Raw genomic sequence first — 20,847 nt, forward strand, 5'->3', positions numbered from 1 at the left:
ATGGTAATGTGCTCAATACACCTAGTTGAGCCCTTTCATGAGAATTCACATGACAATGTGCTCTTTACACCTTAATATACAGAGATTCCTTTCTTGAGAATCAAGTCAACACACGGCTAAAGCAATATCAACACGTCATCTAGGATATTCAACAATTAAGGCCATCTATCTTTAAGTCCACTAGCATCAAATTCCCATAGCTTCTTTGCCATCACAAATCATTAATAGGTTTCCCTTTTTTACATATGTTAAGTACAAAATATAAATTTTAATGAAGAAAAAAAAAAGAGAAATAGCTAGAATGTATTGTCCATATGGCAAGTCATTTTTGGCATATATAAAGTGGAGTGCCTCAATTTAAGGACATCATCAAGCTTCATGATCTCAATGGAAGTCTACACTTTTTTTACACCTATAAAATTGAATACCTAAATTTAGGGACTTCCTCATGATTCATGATCTCATTGGAGGTCTACTCATAGTTTATGAGCTAAACCCAGCTTCATTTGTGCATGTTTCTTAGGGATATAGTCTTCCAAACACTTGCCTATATGTCCTTCAGAACCAAGAACGGATGAAGTTGGATCTAAATTGCAAACTATGCATATACCTCTATTGAGATAATGAGGCATGGGGATGTCTCTAAATTGAGAAATTTATGCTAGTGTGCTTGAAGGTAGATGGACTTAATCATTGAACATCATAGACAACATAATGATATTTCTTTAGATAGGTGTATTGAATTGATTCTCATGAAAGGACTCTATGCATAATTGACAAGCTTGGTTCAAATGTCTCAACCATTAGATTTTCAAGAGAAGCAATGGTCAATGTCAAAAGCTTTATCTGAAAACTAGAGTTTGATCTTGATAGGCCAAAGAAGAGTTCACTTGGTTTTCTCCCCCATGCATAGGATAGTCTACTTGTAGCACATAACCAATGAATTAGCCCTTCATCACTTCCATGGTGCCTACAATACCAATATCATAATTGCTTGTTTTTTGGAGGGAAATCTTAGACTACGACTTTGATGCTTTTTTTAATAATAATAATGCAAGATTTATATTAATGACTAGAAATATTTACATTTGCCAAAATATGGCATTGCAAAACCTATGAAAAACATTGTAACTAGTCTTCTTTTTACCTGACTCCCCAAAGACATTCAAAATCTCCTCTTTGCATGATGCAAAATCCATGTCAAACCTTCCTTTCCCTTCAAAAAGATTCAAATTTCTAACTCTCCAAATGTGGTGAATTGTTACTACTCTAATTACATCCCACAACTTAACTACAAAGTCATTCAAATTTTTGAAGTCCCCAAACAAAGCTTCCCTAAGGTCAATCTTACTATAGAAGCTAGCATTCTTCACCCACTTCATGAGATTTCTTCATACGCATCTTGCTTCCTAGAACTCCTAGAAGAGATGTTGTAGCATTTCCACTTCTCGCTTGCAAAGCCCACACATGAAGGATGACTTCCTTGCCTTAGCGAGCCTTTCACAAGTCGATTTTGTTGAGAGTTATGCAATCACACCCATGTGACAGCCTCTTTGTATGGAACAATATGGTAAGACTCATATAGTTTAGTAGAGAAGGATGCCTAAAATGTAGGATGTCTGAATCCCATAGGCACAATGGAGAAAAAGGGAACCATCATGAGCCTATAAATTGTTGTACCTTCTTATCATTCAATGATGGAATACCATTGTACTTTGTCCTTTCAGTCATAGTCAGTAACATACTCAAGATTGTGTTTATGAGTCCAAGATTCCATGTTGGAACCTAATTCACTTGAGTAATGGTCAGTTCGTCTTGTTCATGTCATCATGAGTCTTCTCTTTCTCTTCCATCCACCATAGCCATGCTCTAGATCCATGCATTTTAACATAGTATTAGAGCCATGGTGAGCATGGCTTAGCTTAGAAATCTCTTCTCTCAACTCCTCTACATCTCTATCCAACTCAATCCAAGTGGTTGACTTCATTTCCAACTTCATCTACACTCCCTACCTTCATGGTAGCCATAGCCAGCCTCCACCTACCCTACTTGGAGTTCTCATATCTCTCTCTATAGGACAAATCTCACTAAGCTTCCTTCTGGAGACTTCTTGTTGGACTCGGGGCGTACCATCCTATCACTTTACAGCTCGACATTGCATGCTGCAGGAGCCAACATTATAGAAATTCATCATCATTGCCTGTTTTGGGCCTGTGTCCGTTCGCACGACCTATTCTCCTTATACATGATGCCATCCACCCTAGGACCATAGGGATTTCGAATCCCACCTCATAGGCCTTCTACCCACTAGATATCCTCTTCAATGTTTGCATGTACACTCTGCTGTCAATAAAAAACCAATCGGCCTATCAACCCTAAACAGAGGGCAGCCATAGCTCTTGAACTCAAGCTCATAAAACACTGCATTTTCTCACTCCTGCCCGTTGAACCAAGTTCTTGCCACTTTGATATGTTGATTTAGTAAATTTTCCAGCAAGATTTTCCCTCCAAACCAACAAGGAAAAGATTTAAGTGAAGATCAAGTATCCAACACTAAGCTTCAAGATAGTATCTTTTTTATACTCATTCAGTGTTGATAAACATTAATCTTCTTGTGCCTCTTGATACATTGAAGTATAACTCTTTTGCTGTGCGAACTCAGAATTTGAAGCTCATTCTTAGTTGTGGGAATGACTAGAATCAAGTCTTTTATAAAGATGCTTGTTATGAGAGTGACACAACTCTCCTTGCCAAATTGTACTACATAGAATATGCCTTTATTCTATCTGCAAGAAAAAATGTAGCTGCCTACACTAAAGTGCAATCAATGATTTCAATTGAAGATTTTGAAGACATTCCAACTACCTTGGTCATCATGCAAATCTCAAAGATGGTGGTACCTTTGCTTGAGGGGGACATGAAGACTAATGCAAGCAAAGTCAATTAAGAAGACATGAAGACTAATGTAAGCGAAGACCATAAAGAAGAAGACCAAGAAAAAGAAGACCATGAGGACAAAAAGAGCATCAAAGAAATCAAAGTGGACTACATCAAAGAAGAGTACAAAGAAAAGAAGATCTGTTATGCCTACCATGACATATTTGATGAAGAAAACCACAAGGGCCTGTCGGTGGCTTTTTACTAGAACTTTTTATTCTATGTACTTGCCATTAATGCTCCCGTCATAAGCCTTGTAAAACTCCTCATGTAGCCTATGCATAGTAGCCTCTACACACTTAACGAGGCTTTGTAACAATCCGTGGATGTTTGCCATGTTTGGGTGTACCCACACTTAGCAGGATGCTTTGTTTTTCCTACAATAGCCTCCTCTGGATGCTTCACCTATTTGTGGTATGCCCACACTTAGCAAGGTTCCACTCATGGCAGCCTCTATACACTTAGTGCTTTCTTTACAATTGTGATTGAGGAGGGGTGTTGAAAGTTATGCAATCACACCCATGTGACATCCTCTTTGTATGGAGCAACAATAGGGCAAGACTCATACAATTTACTAGAGAAGGATGCTTGAAATGTAGAATGCCTAAATCCCATTGGCACGGTGGAGAAAAAGGGAACCATCATGAGCCTATAAAGTATTGTACCTTCTTATCATTCGATGATAGAATACCATTGTACTTTGTCCTTTCAGCCATAGTTAGTGTCATACTCAAGATTGTGTTTATGAGTCCAAGCTTCCATCTTGGAGCCTAATTCACTTGAGTAACAGTCAGTTTTTCTTGTCCATGTCATCATGAGTCTTCTCTTTCTCTTCCATCTACCATAGCCATGCTCTAGATCCATGCATTTTAGCATATTTCATGATGGTGTGCCAAAGAACCAAGTTTAGGCATTGTGATGGAGTGCTGCCCCAAATCCTTATATATCTCTTGTTCTAGGTCCTTAGCTTCGTCGTGGGAAAATTTCCCCCTTAGTGCTCAAATACTCTGAAAATGAAGCATCCATTGTTTTTCCTTAAGTCTCCACTCTTCGTAGCATCTCATAAAGTTACTCCTCTTTCAATTTGTCAGGAGCCTAATGTTTCTTTTGTATTGGTGAAGTGGGCCAGTTGTCCTTACACTTGGACAATGTTTCTTCCATTCATAGTCTTTTTGCATCGTCCAAAACATGCCAAGTGTGCCAACTTTATCAATAGGTTGCCATGTCATAGTATTGGCATTCTAGAGATCCAACCACTTCCTAGCACCTTTCTCATAGATGCTCCTGACTAGTTTTGGACAAGCCAATAGAGGCAAATGTCCTTCCTCATATGCTTCATGGGATAACCATATGACCCTAGACAGCCAGACTTGGGTTGCCTCTTCCTTCCTTGGCGCCTACCCAATCTATTTCATCAGTAACCTTCCAATCTATAACCATCTTTTGAGTGAACTCTAATCCTTGAACCTTGGGTTGTAGCCCTTAACAAAAGAGGATATTCAACCATTGAAGTTCCTACCACCTCTCTCCCAACACCTTACTATTACCCAACCCAAATCCTACCGTTATTGCCCAAGGTTGTGAAGAGCCAATCCTAAATGGAGCTTTAAGGAGTCGTCTAGCCTTGTTCGTTAGAGTCTCCACTCATAGGCCCCCATCTATTTTCTCAATTGCAATCAAATTTTAGGGAATAGAATACCACTATTGGTTATCACCATGAGTCCAAAGAAAATTTTTGAAAGACTTATCCAACTGAATGTTAGTTGCCATGATTGTATTCGTTGTTGTTGCAATTTTTGGCTTTAGTGCCAAAGGGTGGGATGAACTAGCTACTAAGTCTCAAGGTTCGCCTACATAGTAGCATGTTGTCACAACTAAGCCCCTCCTTTCCAGCTTCCTCCAATTTCTTAGGACAATCCTTATAAGATATATGCTTATTGCTTTCAACTATAATTGTGGTTTACATTTTTAGTTATATATTTATGTCTATAACCATAACAGTGTGAAAAGTATAAATTTAGGGCAATTGTCAATGGATCGACAAGTTTTGAATTTGTCACACCTATGGGAATGGCAAGGTCCAAAAGAAAGCATCCCATGAAAAAGTTCAAGCTGCCTTGTAAGACTTAGAGCTTGTATGGAGCACCCGAGGGAGGATCTAGAACTTCTCTTCCCACCAGCTCAAAAGGGCTATGTATAAAATCTAATGGTGGCCAAAGGTAAGGTATGCTAGGCTAGTCACGCAGACAGACAAGCATGAACAAAAAAGAAAAGTGTGAGTTAACCACGTGTCACCGTGACATAGGTTGCACATTTCACGGACGACGAACACTTTCCCGTGAGCAATCTCCCCCGTCTTGGTATCCATCCGCACCCAAGGTACTAAGGTACAACACGTTTTCAATAAAAAGTGGGTGCATAGAATACCACTAGGCCAAGCTTCAGTTTTTGATCAAGTAGGCGCCATTTGGTATGTAAACATTTGGTGGGCGCCATGTGGTCTGTAAACATGGTATCGGATTGCCCTGTTTGTAACCGCCCGCCCTTAGTGAATGATGAAGGTTGTCCCAAGGGGTAGGCCTTTGAGTCTGCTGTCCAATGACAGCATAGGTTTTTCCTCCTCTCATTGAGCATTGCATGTTCCTTGCGTAGCTTGAGCTCCATGTGCACCATATCAACACGTAACCCAGACGAGGCATTTGTGCTGGAGAATGCCATCCGAGGAGAACGGCGAGCACCATGGCAGAGTGTAGACAAGATCACCCACTATGGCTGACAGTAGAAGCAAGTATCTAGTCCCTCTCCCTGCGACAGCCCACTAGTAGCAGGAAGAATCCACGACCAATAAACCGGTATCGCAGGAGGGTTGCCTTACCCTGAAATGCTTCCACAGAGTGACCGTATCAACACCAGCACTCTTAGCAGCTTGTAGGTAAGCCATGCACTCTGGTTAACCTGTGGCAGTGCGCTCCAGTGCAGTCAGGCCATGCTCCTCAGTACACTGCCTCCTGCTCGCAAGAGAGCTAGCAGCATGCATGCGGAGCACTACTCACACACATTAGAGCTTCTGACCGTTGGCACATGCGAGTAGTAAAGAGCATTAAAGGGTATTCACAGTGATAATCTTCTTCCTTGTTCTTTATCTTGTTTTGATGTTTATAACCATATGATTGGTTCAAGGGAGGTCACTTTCAAGCATCATAATGATGATAAAAAAGGAGACAAGGGACTATACTAGCAATGGGAAACGGGGGACATGCTAAAATTGGTTGCTGAGGTCTCGCAAGAAAGAGATAATGGAAGCTTCAGAGAAGCCATTTCACCAGAGATGCACATAGGGCTAAAATTGATTGCTAAAGTTCCACAAGAAAGAGACCATGGAAGCTCAAAAGAATCTATTTCACAAGTTATGCACACAAGGCTAAATTGGTTACTAAAGTCTCACAATTGGAAGCTTGAAAGAGCATGTTTCGCGAGCACTGCACTCAGATAGCCAACCAAATGATCGCCAACATTAGTGTTGATGCTATTAGATTACTAGGATCCAGCCTTAGTCCATGTTAGGTGAAGAATTGATTCTATGCTAGAATCAAAGTGCATACAAGTGAATTGCATTAAATCCTAGCATATTTCAATCCATTTTGAGGCTGGGAACAGGTGTACTAGCACCCAACAATTGTTAATTTGCACTTGGAAAGTGATCAGTGATATAAGATCCTATATTTTTCTTTCTTCATCATTCAATCACTTCAACTTGCGCATATTCTTGCAGAGGAAAGAGTCATGTCACAAGATTTAGTTTGTGTGCTAGGCATGGATTAGAAGCATATGCATTAGGTTAGGATGACATGCACACTCGTCTTTCTAACTTTCGGAGAAAATTGTACCGACCCTCCAATAAAGATATTGTGACACTCATCTTAGCTTTGATGCACTACACCTCATTAAAACCTATAGCTTTCTCCATTAATTCTACTAAGTGACATACCCATTTATGCCTTTTGGTTTGTAGCAACACCATTTGTAATGATATTATGCAAGAAAGACATCACTCATACTCATTAGTTTCCAACAAGAAGAGACAAGGAAGGAGCTATGCATGATTGTGGAAAACAAGTGTCAACATAAAACTAGATTTGACTGGTATTTGGACATTGAAGTGTATATAATGAAAATGTGTACTATGGTCAATAGGGGAGAGTACAGCCCCTCTTCTTTGCAATCTCAAAGAGAATTGTACCAACCCTCTGCCATACTTTTTCTATGGCATTCATGTAGGTCTAAACACTCCATATTTTATAGAAATCTCTAATTTAAAAAAAAAAATAGTTTTGCTGGGTGGATTTAATTGATCATGCTTTTCTATTTGCAGCATAATCATTTGCAAGGGTATCAAGCAAACAATAATAACATCACATGTACCCATCAATGCAAGCAAGGTCAAGTACGTTTTTAGGCTACTTCAAAGACGTGGCCTTTCATCCTCATCAGTACCCTAAACAAAGCATGAACAAGACCTTGCAAGAAAGCTCAATGTCATTCCTCGTAATAACCCTATTCCTATTTACCCATAGATGTTTCATAGCTATGAGCTATCTTCCAAAGCTTCATTGACTTCTCATCCAATGTGCCTTAATCTCCAAAAAGCACAGTCCTTGTCTTCACATTATCATGAAGTCCACCACCTCTAAACCAACCCTTCAACATCTCTATAATTATGGCTAGAGTTGTGGGCAAGGCCTGATAACTTATGCTGTGTACAGCAGATTATCATTTAATATATTTCAAAGTCCAAAAAGGTCTAGTAAGTTCTTTCACAATTCTTCCCTCTCCCTTGAGTATTTAGTTAATCTACACTTTTAAACCTTGATTTTTGGTGACACTACTTGTGCCCATTACCCATTAATATATGCAAAGGATAAGGGTTGTGTGAGTCCAAGAGCAAGCACGCAAATCTTTAGGAGTTCACATAGGAAGTAGCCAAGAATGATCCACATGGTTGAAAACCTTGACAGGACCTCTGCAAGGGCACCTTCTATGTACGTTCTGTACATGATTGTGCAAGATTTTTGCATTTTGTGGAGGACCGAGGGGAGGCGGGGGGAGGAGGAGGGAGGGGGCTCCGCCGGCGGATATCCTGGTGGATCCAATTAAGACCTTATGAATACAGTAGTATTGATATGTTTGTACATTGAGCAGACCTATTATCTGTGACCACACACTTAGGGTATTGCCATGTTGTGGTTGTGAGTGCCTTACTACACCATGAAGCCCAAAAAAGTATACCTCCGCCTTAATAGCAACTTATTTTCTTTTCGGATCACAAAGGCCAGACCATCTGGTTAAAAACCTAGCCTAACTTGTACATATATAAGCTGCAAAAAGGTTTTGCTGATAAGACATAACCTGGCTTAACTTTTAGATGGAATGTTTCTATCTGCTAAGGCTCTGGCTGATAATAGATAAGATGCTCGTGCATGGCACTCATCAAACTTAAGGCCACTAATTTATTTGACAAATGGTAACTGTAGAATGTTATCTTCCATGCTATAGAACTCCAATTGAAACAGTACTCCAAGCAGTGCAAATTAAGAGAACTGTAGAATGTTATCTTCCAGCTATAGACCTCCAATTGAAACGGTACTCCAAGCAGTGCAAATTAAGAGACCTTTGATAGAAGTGTGTCGAGGGTGTTGAACAATAAGTAAGCTCAAACTGGCTCTTGTTCGTTGAGGAGAACCAACTGTGTCCTCCAATAAAAATCTTAATCAACATTTTGAATCAAGCAAATAGTCACGTTAACAGTGCCTCTTGTACAATACCACGTCAGAGCCTTCCACTATTGCAACTCCTGGTTGCACAAACCCAGTACTTTACATGACCCAGAAAGTCATCACACTACAGAGCAGACCAGCTCAGTCACTCATAAGGACCCTAGCGTGGAGATGGGCTTATCATAATTCAGATTATTAAGCATAATGCCTTCCCATGACACCCATTCAAAGCCATCAGAGCCTACAACCTAGCTGCAGAGCGGAGTAACTCATACTCGGTTTTGACATGAGAACGTGTGATCTCCTTCAGACACGTACATCCTGCTAATGCCATTGCTAATTCGAATTCTTCTCGCAGCATGTCTAGCATCCTCTTCACTCCAGCCTCTCCATCCACTGCCAGAGAAAATACTACAGGCCTTCCAACCTACACAAGAAGTGCAGCATTCAGACGTAAGCTATGCTCTGTTTTGACAAAAAATAAAGAATGACCATGACTGGATCCCAGTGCATAGAAGAAAAGAACACTCACAAAAACGCCTGATGCTCCTAAAGCCAAAGCTTTCAGTACATCGGTGCCTCTACGAACTCCACCATCAAGGAATACAGGAACTCTACCGTTAGCAGCTGCTACTACCTGAAATAGGAAATCACAGACTCATTAACTCAGGTTTGGTTTTAATCTTCAGCTCGTGAATTCAACTTGTATTTACAAAATCTGCATGAATTTCACCAACTTCTCATTAGCTTGGCCTGTTACCTCTTCCAGTGCATTGATTGTAGCTGGAACATAATCCAACTGTCGAGCACCATGGTTGGAGACTATTACTCCAGCAGCACCACATTGAAGAGCCAGCCTAGCTGCAAAAGCACAGACCAAGAATTTGAAAATGCAAAGCTGAAAGACAACGGAGCATGAGGGGCTAAAAACTGCACTAAAACACATACTATCTTCTGCTGTTAAAACACCCTTCACCAAAATGGGCAGCTTAGTGATTGTTTGCAGCCATTTCACATCCTGAAACCATCAAAACCAAGAAAAGTAAAAACAATCAGAAAGATAACACCGATCCGTCTGGTAGGTAAATCTAAAAGTGAGGACAGCATTTGGAATGCCTAAACAACCTGTAGATTCAAGCCAGTTCCATAAAGAAACAAAGCCTAAAACATTTTACACACCTTCCAGCTTAATGACCGGTCAATTTGACCAGCAACATATGAGGCAAGGCCTGAGTCTGAGGTCTGTCCATGGTACATGATCAAAACCATCACTTAGTATAGCTAAGCTCAAGTTCAAACAAAGTAATATGCACAGCCTTCCACGGAGAGACTCGTGTGCATTATCATATGAACAGTAATACCTTATCCATCTTCCCAAGATCTAAACCCTCAAAGTTCTTTAGTGTCAAATGCGGTGGCAATACAAACCTGCGTAACCAGTCCATCATGAAAATTTAGCAAGTCTTCAAAAAATCAAGGTATAACTTGGCGTTCCATAAGTCCCAAACCATACCGGTTCTTGATATCAGCTTCCCTGCGTCCCAGACGAGGCGTATCCACTGTCAGGGCAATGGCCTTGAAGCCTGCTTTTTCAGCTCTGCGAACCAGTTGAGCTACTACATTTCTATCCTTGTAAACCTAAGTTCCAAACAATACTTGTCAGTAACCAGCAACATATTGGTGACTACAACTGCAAGATATGCTCAATATTCAAATGATTAGCATTCACATACATAGAGCTGAAAAAACCGAATTCCAGATCCAACCGAGGCAACTTCTTCAACGCTAGAGGTTGCCCAAGATGACAGTGTCTGTCCAAAGAAACCCCAGTTACTAAAAGTCATGCCACTTGAACACATCAAACTCCTATCTACTACGATACTAGGTCATCTCAAGACGTTTGCCTTAGACTCCAATTTCAAGAGAAGAAAATGCAAGCAGATCAGAGAAAGCATCTCAACATGAAAAACGACCGCTCCAATCTTACTAGAAAACTGCCTCATGCATACTAAAAGACTAACCATATCGACAATCAAAACTGCACTTCAGTCATGGGAACAAAAATCCGAATCAGTGAACCAGCCGAGAATCCTTACCATTATTGTCCCAGCAGATGATACAGCTCGTGCAGTTGCTAACTCACCTGAAATATTACATAAGAGTTTCATTGGCTGTAGATTGACTCGTGTGAGTAGTATGGTTCAGCTAACACTTGAAGATTAATACCTTCTGGATGGGCCATTTTCTGCATTGCAGTAGGAGCCACCATGATTGGCATAGAGATCTTGAATCCCAAGACAGTGGTGGTCATATCAACTTTGGAAACATCAATAAGGATGCGGGGCCGGAACCTGTCAGATAGCAACCATGTGGGAGCAAAGTTATCAAAGTCCCACACCATTTTCTGTTTGGACTTGCACAAAAAGGTTTAGACAAATTCACACTATAATTCCCACATTGTGAATAATGACAACATCATGAGCTTCTGCTCAGGAGGAACCACATACTTAGCAAGGTGCAGTTGGGGGCAGAGGGCTGCGGGCCTGCACCTACCAAGGTATGTGGTGCCTCTCAAGCAGAAGCTCATGCTGTTAAATACTGTAGCAAAAAACAAGGGCAAAAAAGCCCCTGTTCCCACATAGGAAAATGTCGAAAACTTCTTTGCATTACTGACATGACACTCCCTAAAGACTTAAAGAGAAGTAATGTGACACGAAATAGTATCACAATCATAAGTAAATTCTCCCACAGGACAAAGTGCCATGACAAACTTGTGACGACACTTACCAGATTCTCTCAAAAGCATTCCTGTTATCCTTCAAAGTGTACTGATCCTCGGCACCAGAAGCATAGTAGTCAAACACCATCTTTGGCAGCTTCTCCTTGGCCAAAGCCTCATACTCAGACACATTAACTACCATGGCCGACATGGTTGATGGTTTCAAGGTCCACAGGGAAGCTGGAGACGATGCAGTCTCTACAGGAGTAAAACTGGCTAAAGTCTTCTCACAGTTGCATGGCTGCCCTCTGCTTCAATCAACAAGGAAATCTATGTCAGGAAAAGCCTTGAAATAAGCCATCACTGACGGTGTGAACAACAACCAGCAAACAGAAAATGATGAGAAGGCATGACAAACACACCTATTAACACAACAAGTCTTAGATAAATTTCCACCATTATTCCCACATTATGAAACGTAACATCGTCATAAGCGTTTGTGAGGGAGGGATTGCACACCTAGCTAGATGCAGTTGGGGGCAGTGAGCTGCCAGGCCGGGGCAGGGCTGGAAAACCCCCACCCCCAACTGCACCTAGCTAAGTGTAGGGCGCCTCCCGAGCATAAGCTCATGATGTTGAACATTATAGGATAGAACAAGAGGAAAGAGATCCCTTCCAACATGGCAAAACGTAAAAAACTATTTGTGAAGCCATTATTGATGGTGTGAATAAACTTCTTGTGAAGCCATTACTGATGGTGTTGAACACCAACCAGTAAACAGAAAAATGCGGATGAGGCATGACAAACACACTTATGAAGTTTATAGAAAAGGTGTAACAAAGCAGGTGATTGCATAACTCACTGGAATTTACACACACACAGAGATAGCGCAGATTGAAACAGACGGGTTGAGAAAATATGCCAAAGATTGAAGAATTGGGTTCAGCCGATTATCGACAGCGTACTTGAAATGATATAATAATTCACCTGATGGGGTGTGACAAGATGACCGGTTCTTGTGAATAATGCAATCGCAGAACCCAAAAAGCTCGCTGAAAGAACCCAAAAGCTCGCTGAAAATGTCTCGGGATAAACAAAGGAAGGGAAGAAAATCAATAACTATTTCAATAACAACGTGTGGCAAAATAGGCAACTTGACTGAAGTCGGTCGTTGTGTCAGCTATTTTATTTGCGGGAATTGCGAGGTCGAGGGCTAAGAAAGGAAAAAAAAAGCAAGGTAGTGATTCATAATCGTGATTGCAGAAATCCCAATTAACTGAAATGCTACATTAGCAGCTCTTAATGTCTCAATTGATTGATTGGCAGCTCTTGATAATGATTATTTAGGATTGAATGGACAGAGAATAAAGACAGAGAAACAATCAGGGAATACCTGTGTGACTGAGCCTTCGGCTGCACGGGCGATGGCGGATTGATACAATAGAAACAAGAAGGAGGAGAAGAAGAAGAGAAGGAGAAGGAGAAGATAGAGGAGGAGGAGGAGAACAAGAAGAAGAAAGAGAGAGAGAGAGAGTGGATGATGAGAGAGAGAGATTGGATGGGTGGATGGAGCAGGAGAGAAGGTGGTGCCTAAGACCCTTTTTCGTCCTCATACTTCTAAATCCTTTTTTCCACCCAATTTCTTTTTCATTTTTTTCCGCAGATAAATGCCTTTTGTTGTTGCTATGCTTTTTGGAGGGTCTTCTCAAGAGCACAAAAAAGCATTCCATGTCATCAATACATTCCTCCAATTCCTTTTGGCCACGTGGATCCCCTAGCTTACTCTCTTAAGCGCTTACACCAGCAATGGCATGAGTGCTCCTTCAATTTGCTCTAAAGACAGTGCCTATGCTTTTTCCCCTGGCAACATTTACCTCAAGGTGCCAATGCCCGAGGTTGCACATGGCACTATGGGTAGGCAAAGTGCCTAGGGAGGAGGCCAAGGAGAACTAAATAAGAGAAAAATCAAAACGATAGAGGCTCTTCATACCATGCATTTGCTGAAAGACTTTGTTATGCATTTGCATCTAGGTAGACACATACATCTATTGAAGTCGTTTTGCACATCCTTAAGCTGCATCTCAACACGTCAATGCTCCCTGCACCAAATTATGTGTCATGCAAAAGTAAAAGCAGAAAAAAAAGGAACAAGCTCACTTATTCATTTTGAAATTTGTTATATGCATTATTATTTTATATTTATAATAATGATAATAATACTCTATATTTTAAAAACAATGTAAAAGATAAGTAAGAAGTGATCTTATGCCACATGCGTAAAAAATACTTAATTTGTTGAATGAGACAGGTATGTATGCCTAAAATTCAAGTGTGAATTCTTTGATAAGAAATTTGCTTCTGGAGCTTACATGCCAAGTGCCCACCCATTAGTTTGCTAGTTTTCAACTTATGGAGGTGACTTTACTTTACACATGATATACCCACCAATTTTGACTCGAATGAATGTGTAGCCCATGCAAGACTACAAGGTGCAAGACACCCCCAAGACATGTGCTCAATTCTTGTCACTCACATATTCATCCTTCTTTAAAGTAAACTAGTAAAGCCTAGCTAGCTTGATATAATCTGTGTGTTGCTCAACTTGTGAGCTTGCAAGGCTACACCTTGTTCACTTCACATTTCTGAGTGAAAGGAAGCATTGGTGCTACTAGAGGAATGCTTTCTTTTGCTCATAAACAATAAATGGGATGCACGAATGATGAGGTGCACTTTGCATGTGCATGATATGGTACCTCGTGTACATGTGTGGATTATTGAGATGGCAAGCTCAACACATGTGGACATTGATGATGGACCACCTGATTAGATGGGTTTGCATGCCTACACTTAAACACATTGGTGGTTATCATGACCCTCACATGGCTATCAACTCACCATTTGTTATATTTAAATAGTCACATCTACATACATTGATGCCAGGAGGCATATTTCACGGTGGATTCCATGCCACGATGGATTCCGTAAACTTTGTTGACCGGGGCTCATACACAAAGTGGATTCTTTGTGCGAGAAGTTGATGGGGACGCTTATCCTTTTCAGGCGTTTCATTAATTTAGTGTGTACATGGGTGATTCCATAGCCGGTGATTCCGCAAAATATATATTAAATTAATAAACGTTTATGAGTTTACAGTGCGCACTCGTGATAAATTAAGGTTAGGATTGATTTCTAACCAGTTGATTTATTTATGTAGCTGAAGACTGCTAGGTATTCACTTTTGTCGGTTTAATTATATTATTTTACTAACGATTGTGAATGCTTCAGTTGATGTAGAGATAGCAGCAGTGGCGGAGGAAAGCATTGGAGGATAGCGTGTATTCAAGTTATCACTTATATTTTGATGGGCGCATACCTTAGGCATAGCGCCTATATTTTGTCGCGCCTATTTATTAAGGCGTTGGATATTTATTTATTATTTTGTATGCGCATGGGCACATGATTATGATATTTGTATTTGGACTTTGTATTGGGTATGTCTGACTCTTTGGGCGCCCGCCCATTAGCTTTATTTCTATTTTGTGCTAAAGCAAACTCAAAAGCCAAAAGCGTGCTATTTGTAATTTGGGCTATTATTTGAGCTTGAAGATGATTAATACATAAAATACATGCTTTGTCGAGAGCTCACACAAGGCATGGGGGAGATTGCACCCAATTGGTCTCTTGTTCATGTCGTGCATGCTTTCTACCTTGAGTATTGTGTAAAAAGTAGAGTTCTTTTGTTCTTGGGGACCTTCCGGCGCTCACTACGCGAGCATACAACATCCGATCTGCGCACCATACATGACTAGAATAATTATAGCATCAACCAATTACTCTAGTCAATTATGCATTTTTTTAAATTTGTAAGCCATTTGTTTTTATATTGTATATTTTCTACACTTAGTATGTATTGTATTGCATGAGGAAGAAGAAAGAAAAAGATAGTAAGAATACAATTTGGTCTCCATCTCTATTATTGTGTTCTTGAGTGACCTTCTTCTCACACTTGAGCTTCTTCTCACATTTATTTTGTGTATTTGGTACAACAATTCAAGTAAGTGCCCCCACCACATGAGTTTTATCATGGTATTAGAGGTTCACCAATGTCACTGGATGTTTGAGAATAGTAGAAACCCCATCATTGAGAAGTTGGACTAACCATCATTCATGGAAGTTTTGTATGATGAACTTCCTCATTAAAAAAAGCTTGTATGAGTTTATTACATGTGAAGAAAAGGAGCCAAAACTAAGTGCTACAAAAATATCAAAGGTATAGAAAGAATGGAATGCAAAGGATAAAAAAGTAATGTACTAGCTGTTTGTAGTCATTGATATACCATGTTAGGGTATATGAGAAATATAGAGAGTTTACATGACATCATGTAAGCCTCTTTCAATGCCATTGGAGAAAAATGTGAAATTGAGTATTGATGTTGGGGATGAGATAGAAGACCCTACTATGTTCAGGAGGATAGTAGGAAGTTTAATTTACATGACTATCACAATGCCAAACATGAGCTATGTTGTTGGCCTTATCAACTAGTTTATGCAGATGCTTAGAAAGCCTCACTTGGATGCAGTTAGATGCATATTGAGGTATATGAAGTTCACTTTGCATTATGGACATTTTTTAGAAGGCAGGTAAGGATATACAAGTGTTTGGATACACAGATGTAGATTGGGCTGGTAGCATGTCTAATAGAAGATCTGCCTGTGAATTCATGTTTTTCCTTGGTAGTGCAACAATAACATGGAGCAACAAAAAGTAACCTATAGTTGCTTTATCTAGTACAGAGGCTGAGTATAGAGGTACTACTATAGCAGCATGTGAGGTGATATGGCTATAAAAGTTATTGGGTGATTTGGATGTGCAAGGAGATAGTATTGTTGTCATTCACTATAACAACATGACATTAGCGGGATTATGAGGTCACTTTTTAGCCTTTTAGCATGTAGAGTGAGTTTGCTCCACCAATGAGGAGGCCTCCATGATGGAACTTTTTTTTCAAAAATCATTTTCATATTCTTGAAAAATAAATTTGGCATTTTTTATATTGTTAGTTTTGTTGAAATAAGTAGAGTAGTTGTTGCTTTTCAACAGTAAAGCGGAGTACTATCATTTTCCAATAGTAATGTTTTGCCGTCATATTTCAACGTGGCAGAAGCCTCTCCTTGTTTGAAATCTTTGAGTGCTTAATGCTCATTCCCTCTCTCTTACCTCTAGTCTGGATTTTTTTATTTGTTTTCTCTCCACTCAACCACAAATATTTGCCCTCCATCTTCCTACTCTATCAGGGCGTCTCCTCGGTGCAAAAGACCTAGTGCTTCCATCGGGTCCATAGTCACTTTCAATATGCTCGATGAGCAGGACAAATGGGGTTCCCTTGACCATAACGAAGCGAAGTTGGATAGTCAATTAGGGAAGAAAGTGGAAGAGATCTTCAACAGCCAACCCTTTTTTATCATGTTGGAAGGGCAAGCTAATAGATTTTAGGCTTGTGGCTCCAAAAAGATAATCAAAGAAGTATGCATGTAGCATATTTTTACGAATAAGGGGATTCCCCTTGAGCCCACTGCCTTAATCTCCCTCTCCATAGACCCAACTATTGGTTCATTTTGGTTGTATCTACTTTGTGGTATGAATGAAGGTCTGTGTTTCTTATTCACATTGTTAATGACAAGACCATTTGATATTAACAGACTTGTATCCATCAAGCATCCAAGAGTGGTAGCCAGTAGAATGTGTGGTGGATATTCTAGATATCATCCACGACTCTATTGTGGCAAAGAGCTTTACAAGGGGAGGACCAAAGCGTCACTGGCCGAGAGGGGCACATTCTTTTACGACCATTTTTACATACCACCTTCCTCTAGTAGGCAATGGGGAGCCTTGTCTAGCCTTCCTCTTCCAGATTTAAAGAGCAGGGAGTGGCCATTACTAGATTCTAGAATAAGCGAGAGTTATAGGTGCAAAATATTTCATGGGGTGCAAAAATGCCTAAAGCCCAACATTTTAAGTAGTCAAAGAAAAATATCCACTTTTATGCATGTAGCCGTTTCCATGGACTTCTTCTCCAGCATTGTAGTCCGAACCTTAAGAACCATGTTCCTAGTGAAGCGCTAGATGCAGACAATATCTTAGAGTTTGCGGATGTAGGCTAGGATACAAATGTACAAGGTGGAATCACCTATAAGGTGCAACTAGATTTTGTTATCTGCAAGTAAATGATTGCCACTCAAAACTTTATCATGAAATTTTTGTATAGAAGATGGCACCATTTTTGTGGAAAATTGGTGCCATTAGACCAAGACATGAGGGAGTTTTCCAGAAATTTATTACAAGATATTGATATTTGGCTGGATGGTGAACTTTTGATCATTATAAAGGTAGGGATAATGTGCACATTGAAACAATTGAGGATGGACTTGCACAATGAAGACATCCAACTTCCTACTTCATTTAGCTTCTATATCGATGATAAATAGGTGCATTGCTATTTGCATTGTTTATCTTGCTTTACATTCACATGATGGAAGGAATTGTTTGCATCACTTTATCTCTAACTACTCTCTCGATGTTTGCCAAGTCCCAATAAGAAAAGGAAAGGGCTTTGCATATAAAGAGATAGGAAGCATTGATTTTCATTTGTATTGTCATTAGCAGCTTGACAAAGCTACCTCTGAGGACTGCACTGTTACAAGACAACAAGCATCCACTTGTCAGGAGATACACCTAAAATAAAGTCTTGACTATGAAAGAGAGATACATGTCATCATCGCGTAAGAAGTCTATCTACACTCAATAATCACAAAATGAAGCTAGCCTCACTCCTATAAAGAGATACAACTATTGCAATGACAATGATAGATAGACAGAGGTAGAGAGTGAGAACACACAAATAGAATAGAAGTTGTACAAACATAAAGTAGATTAGGTTGAAGTTTAAGCATCACAATACGCATTTGGATAGCACATTCCCTAGCTCTCAACACTTATTTTGCATGTGGAATCATTCTATAATTCTGTTCGGAACTATCTTTACCGATAGTTTTCTTTGTCCTAGGGTAGCAAATTTGATAGTTTTTGGTACTTCCTTAGTACCATTATTGTCTATCTCATTGTACCATTATTGGTATACTTGGTACTTTTAAGTACCAAATTTGGTAGTTCCACACTATCTTTTTATGGCATCTGTGTACTTTCTATACATGATCAATAAGTTCATAAATGTAGGTTTCTTGTGTCTCATTTGAGTAATCTCTCATATCAGTGTGTATTGGTCTACTTTGGGCCATAAGCAAATCGTATTAGATCTAATTGTCATTGAGAATGGTACTAAATTTACAACCTACACTTGGAGGGTCACAACTAAATGATACAAGGGTTGTTCCCCCTAGGGAGGTACCCTCTTTCACTTGGTGGTGACCCATACGATGTTTAGTGCATACGAGGGTCAACACCAAGCAAAGTAGGGCCCTTTGGTATAGGGAGGGGAACCTCCTTCGCTTGGTGGTGATCCTCATGGGGTTCACCCCACATGATAGATACTTCAATCAAACCAACTATAATCAAAATGAATTAGCCATTTCACAATTATATACACATGTATTTTCCTCAAAAGAAAGGCAAACATTTCATAGGGCTTGTATGCTCAAGAAAGACTATACCATCAAATGTCAATAAGTATAGCAATACATATGAGAACCTTTCCTTTTTTCTTCTTATTGCATTTCCATTTCCATTTACAAAGTGGCAAACGAGTACCAAAAAATTAAAATGTGGAGGTCTTGAAGGCCAAGTTCAAGGGTCTCCTCAAGGGTAGGGACCAAATCTTTCAGAAGGCTACTCACTTGCACTTATGGATTACACACTAAGAGAATTTGACTCTTGAGGACAATAATACAAGACAAGGGTCGCCACCAAGTAGGGGAGGCTTCCCCTCATAATGGATAACCACGCACCACTTGGTGGTGACCTTGGGAGACAATAACACCATATGAGGGTCACCACCACTAAGCAATGGAGGCTTTTCCAGTAGTGGATAGCCATGCACTGCTTGGCAGTGACCATCGAGGACACTTACAAGGGATGAGGGCCATCAACATGCCTTAGAGGGTCTCCCCTCCATAGATTGTGGCCAGGCATAGCTTGGTGGTGATCCCAAAGACACGGAACAGTGGCCACCACCAAATGAGGGAGGCTTCTCTTGGTAATAGTTGGCCTCACATCACTTGCTAGGGACAAGCGAAGTCAATAACAAGGGACAAGGGCCACCATCGAGCAAGGGAGGTTGCTTATGGAAAATGTGTTGCCATTGATTGCTTCGTGGTGTCCTTGAAAGACCGCCCACCAAAGTGAAATCCTAGTGTGAGAACCATCTCACCATGGGGGAAAAATCTCAAATATACAATGCTCGAGGATGTGAGGACTCAAGGATGTTTTTGGGAAACAAAAATTGGCCTTATCAATGAAATTTTTGCATTAAACTTGGAAGGGTATGGACAAATCATAATGGGTATTTTTACATAAACAGGAAAAATTGTTAGCTTTGTTTTGGATGCGTGTTGAAACACATACTTATTATTCCTAGGGGTTCAACAAAAAGTAACAATAAAGTATTACATGAGGTTGAGAACAGCCGCATACATTTGAGCCATTGATCCCTACTCTCAGTTGATTGATTTAGGCCATTGATCCTCGTGGGCGATAGTATCATGGCCCACCGCCATCGCCAGAAGAAAGGGATATAGAAATTAGAATCCTAAAAAGGGGTCCTTGTCATTATAGGTGGTGCACAAATCGGATGTTGGATGCGTACGTAGCGAGCGCTGGAAGGTCCCTAAGAACAAAGAACTCTACTAAAACTCATAAAAAAATAAGAAGAGAGTTTGCACGACATGAGGCAAACAGACAAATTGGGTACAATCTCCCCCCATGCCTTGTGTGAGTGTTTCACAAGGCATGTATTTATAAATTTATTCATCTCAAAGCTCAAAAATAGCCCAATTTTACAATTAGCATGCTTTAGCTTTTGTCTTTATCCAAATAAAGAATAAAGTCGTTGGGCGGCCCAAAAGTCGGGATGTGCCCAAATACAATGTCGAATAATGAAATATTTAAACCGAGCACCCATGCGCATACAAAATAATAAATATTTGTCAAGCGCTTCAATAAATAAGCATGCTTAAATAAATATTAGCGCCATGCCTTTAATGATAAGACGCACGCCCATCAAAAATGATAATTTCTTCTAGGTAATTTGAATACATGCTATTGTCTAGTGCTTCCCAAAGCCATCACCGCCTGCTCTACACATCAACTGAAGCATTCATAATTGTTAGAAAATAATAAAATTAAATTGACAAAAGTGAATATCTAGCAGTCTTCAGCTACAAAATAAATAAATAGGTTGAAA

General features: G+C 40.0%; 1 protein-coding gene across 4 annotated transcripts; it reads right to left on the bottom strand.

Moving 5' to 3' along the window:
* Positions 1-8,642: 8,642 nt before the first annotated feature.
* Positions 8,643-13,008, bottom strand: LOC148014224 (glycolate oxidase 1-like). 4 transcript variants are annotated; one of them, XM_087666140.1, is made up of 13 exons: positions 12,825-13,008; positions 12,419-12,504; positions 11,499-11,738; positions 10,938-11,062; positions 10,808-10,854; positions 10,445-10,522; positions 10,225-10,349; positions 10,073-10,139; positions 9,891-9,953; positions 9,660-9,729; positions 9,472-9,572; positions 9,244-9,348; positions 8,643-9,138 (listed from the first exon to the last, which is right to left on the bottom strand). In XM_087666140.1, the coding sequence occupies exons 3-13, from the start codon at positions 11,639-11,641 to the stop codon at positions 8,953-8,955; spliced, it is 1,110 nt and encodes a 369-aa protein (XP_087522266.1). In that variant the 5' UTR covers positions 11,642-11,738; positions 12,419-12,504; positions 12,825-13,008; the 3' UTR covers positions 8,643-8,952. The 4 variants fall into 4 exon arrangements, with proteins under 4 accessions (XP_087522266.1, XP_087522264.1, XP_087522265.1 ...); XM_087666138.1 differs by lacking the exon at positions 12,419-12,504 and having other exon boundaries at positions 12,825-12,958; XM_087666139.1 differs by lacking the exon at positions 12,419-12,504 and having other exon boundaries at positions 11,499-11,741; positions 12,825-12,956.
* Between the last annotated feature and the right edge of the window lie 7,839 nt (positions 13,009-20,847).

This window comes from Lygodium microphyllum, chromosome 25 (assembly GCF_053477565.2).
Source record: "Lygodium microphyllum isolate KBCC chromosome 25, Lygodium_microphyllum_v1.1.10, whole genome shotgun sequence".
Lineage (NCBI taxonomy): Eukaryota > Viridiplantae > Streptophyta > Polypodiopsida > Schizaeales > Lygodiaceae > Lygodium > Lygodium microphyllum.

Bases quoted from the DNA above. Each gene is read 5' to 3' on its own strand.
- LOC148014224 (XM_087666140.1), bottom strand. From the start codon at position 11,641: ATGTCGGCCATGGTAGTTAATGTGTCTGAGTATGAGGCTTTGGCCAAG. The intron at 11,063-11,498 runs GTAAGTGTCGTC...GCTATCTGACAG, and splicing joins AATGCTTTTGAGAGAATCTG to GTTCCGGCCCCGCATCCTTA. The intron at 9,730-9,890 runs GTGTGTAAAATG...TGATGGTTTCAG, and splicing joins ACCGGTCATTAAGCTGGAAG to GATGTGAAATGGCTGCAAAC.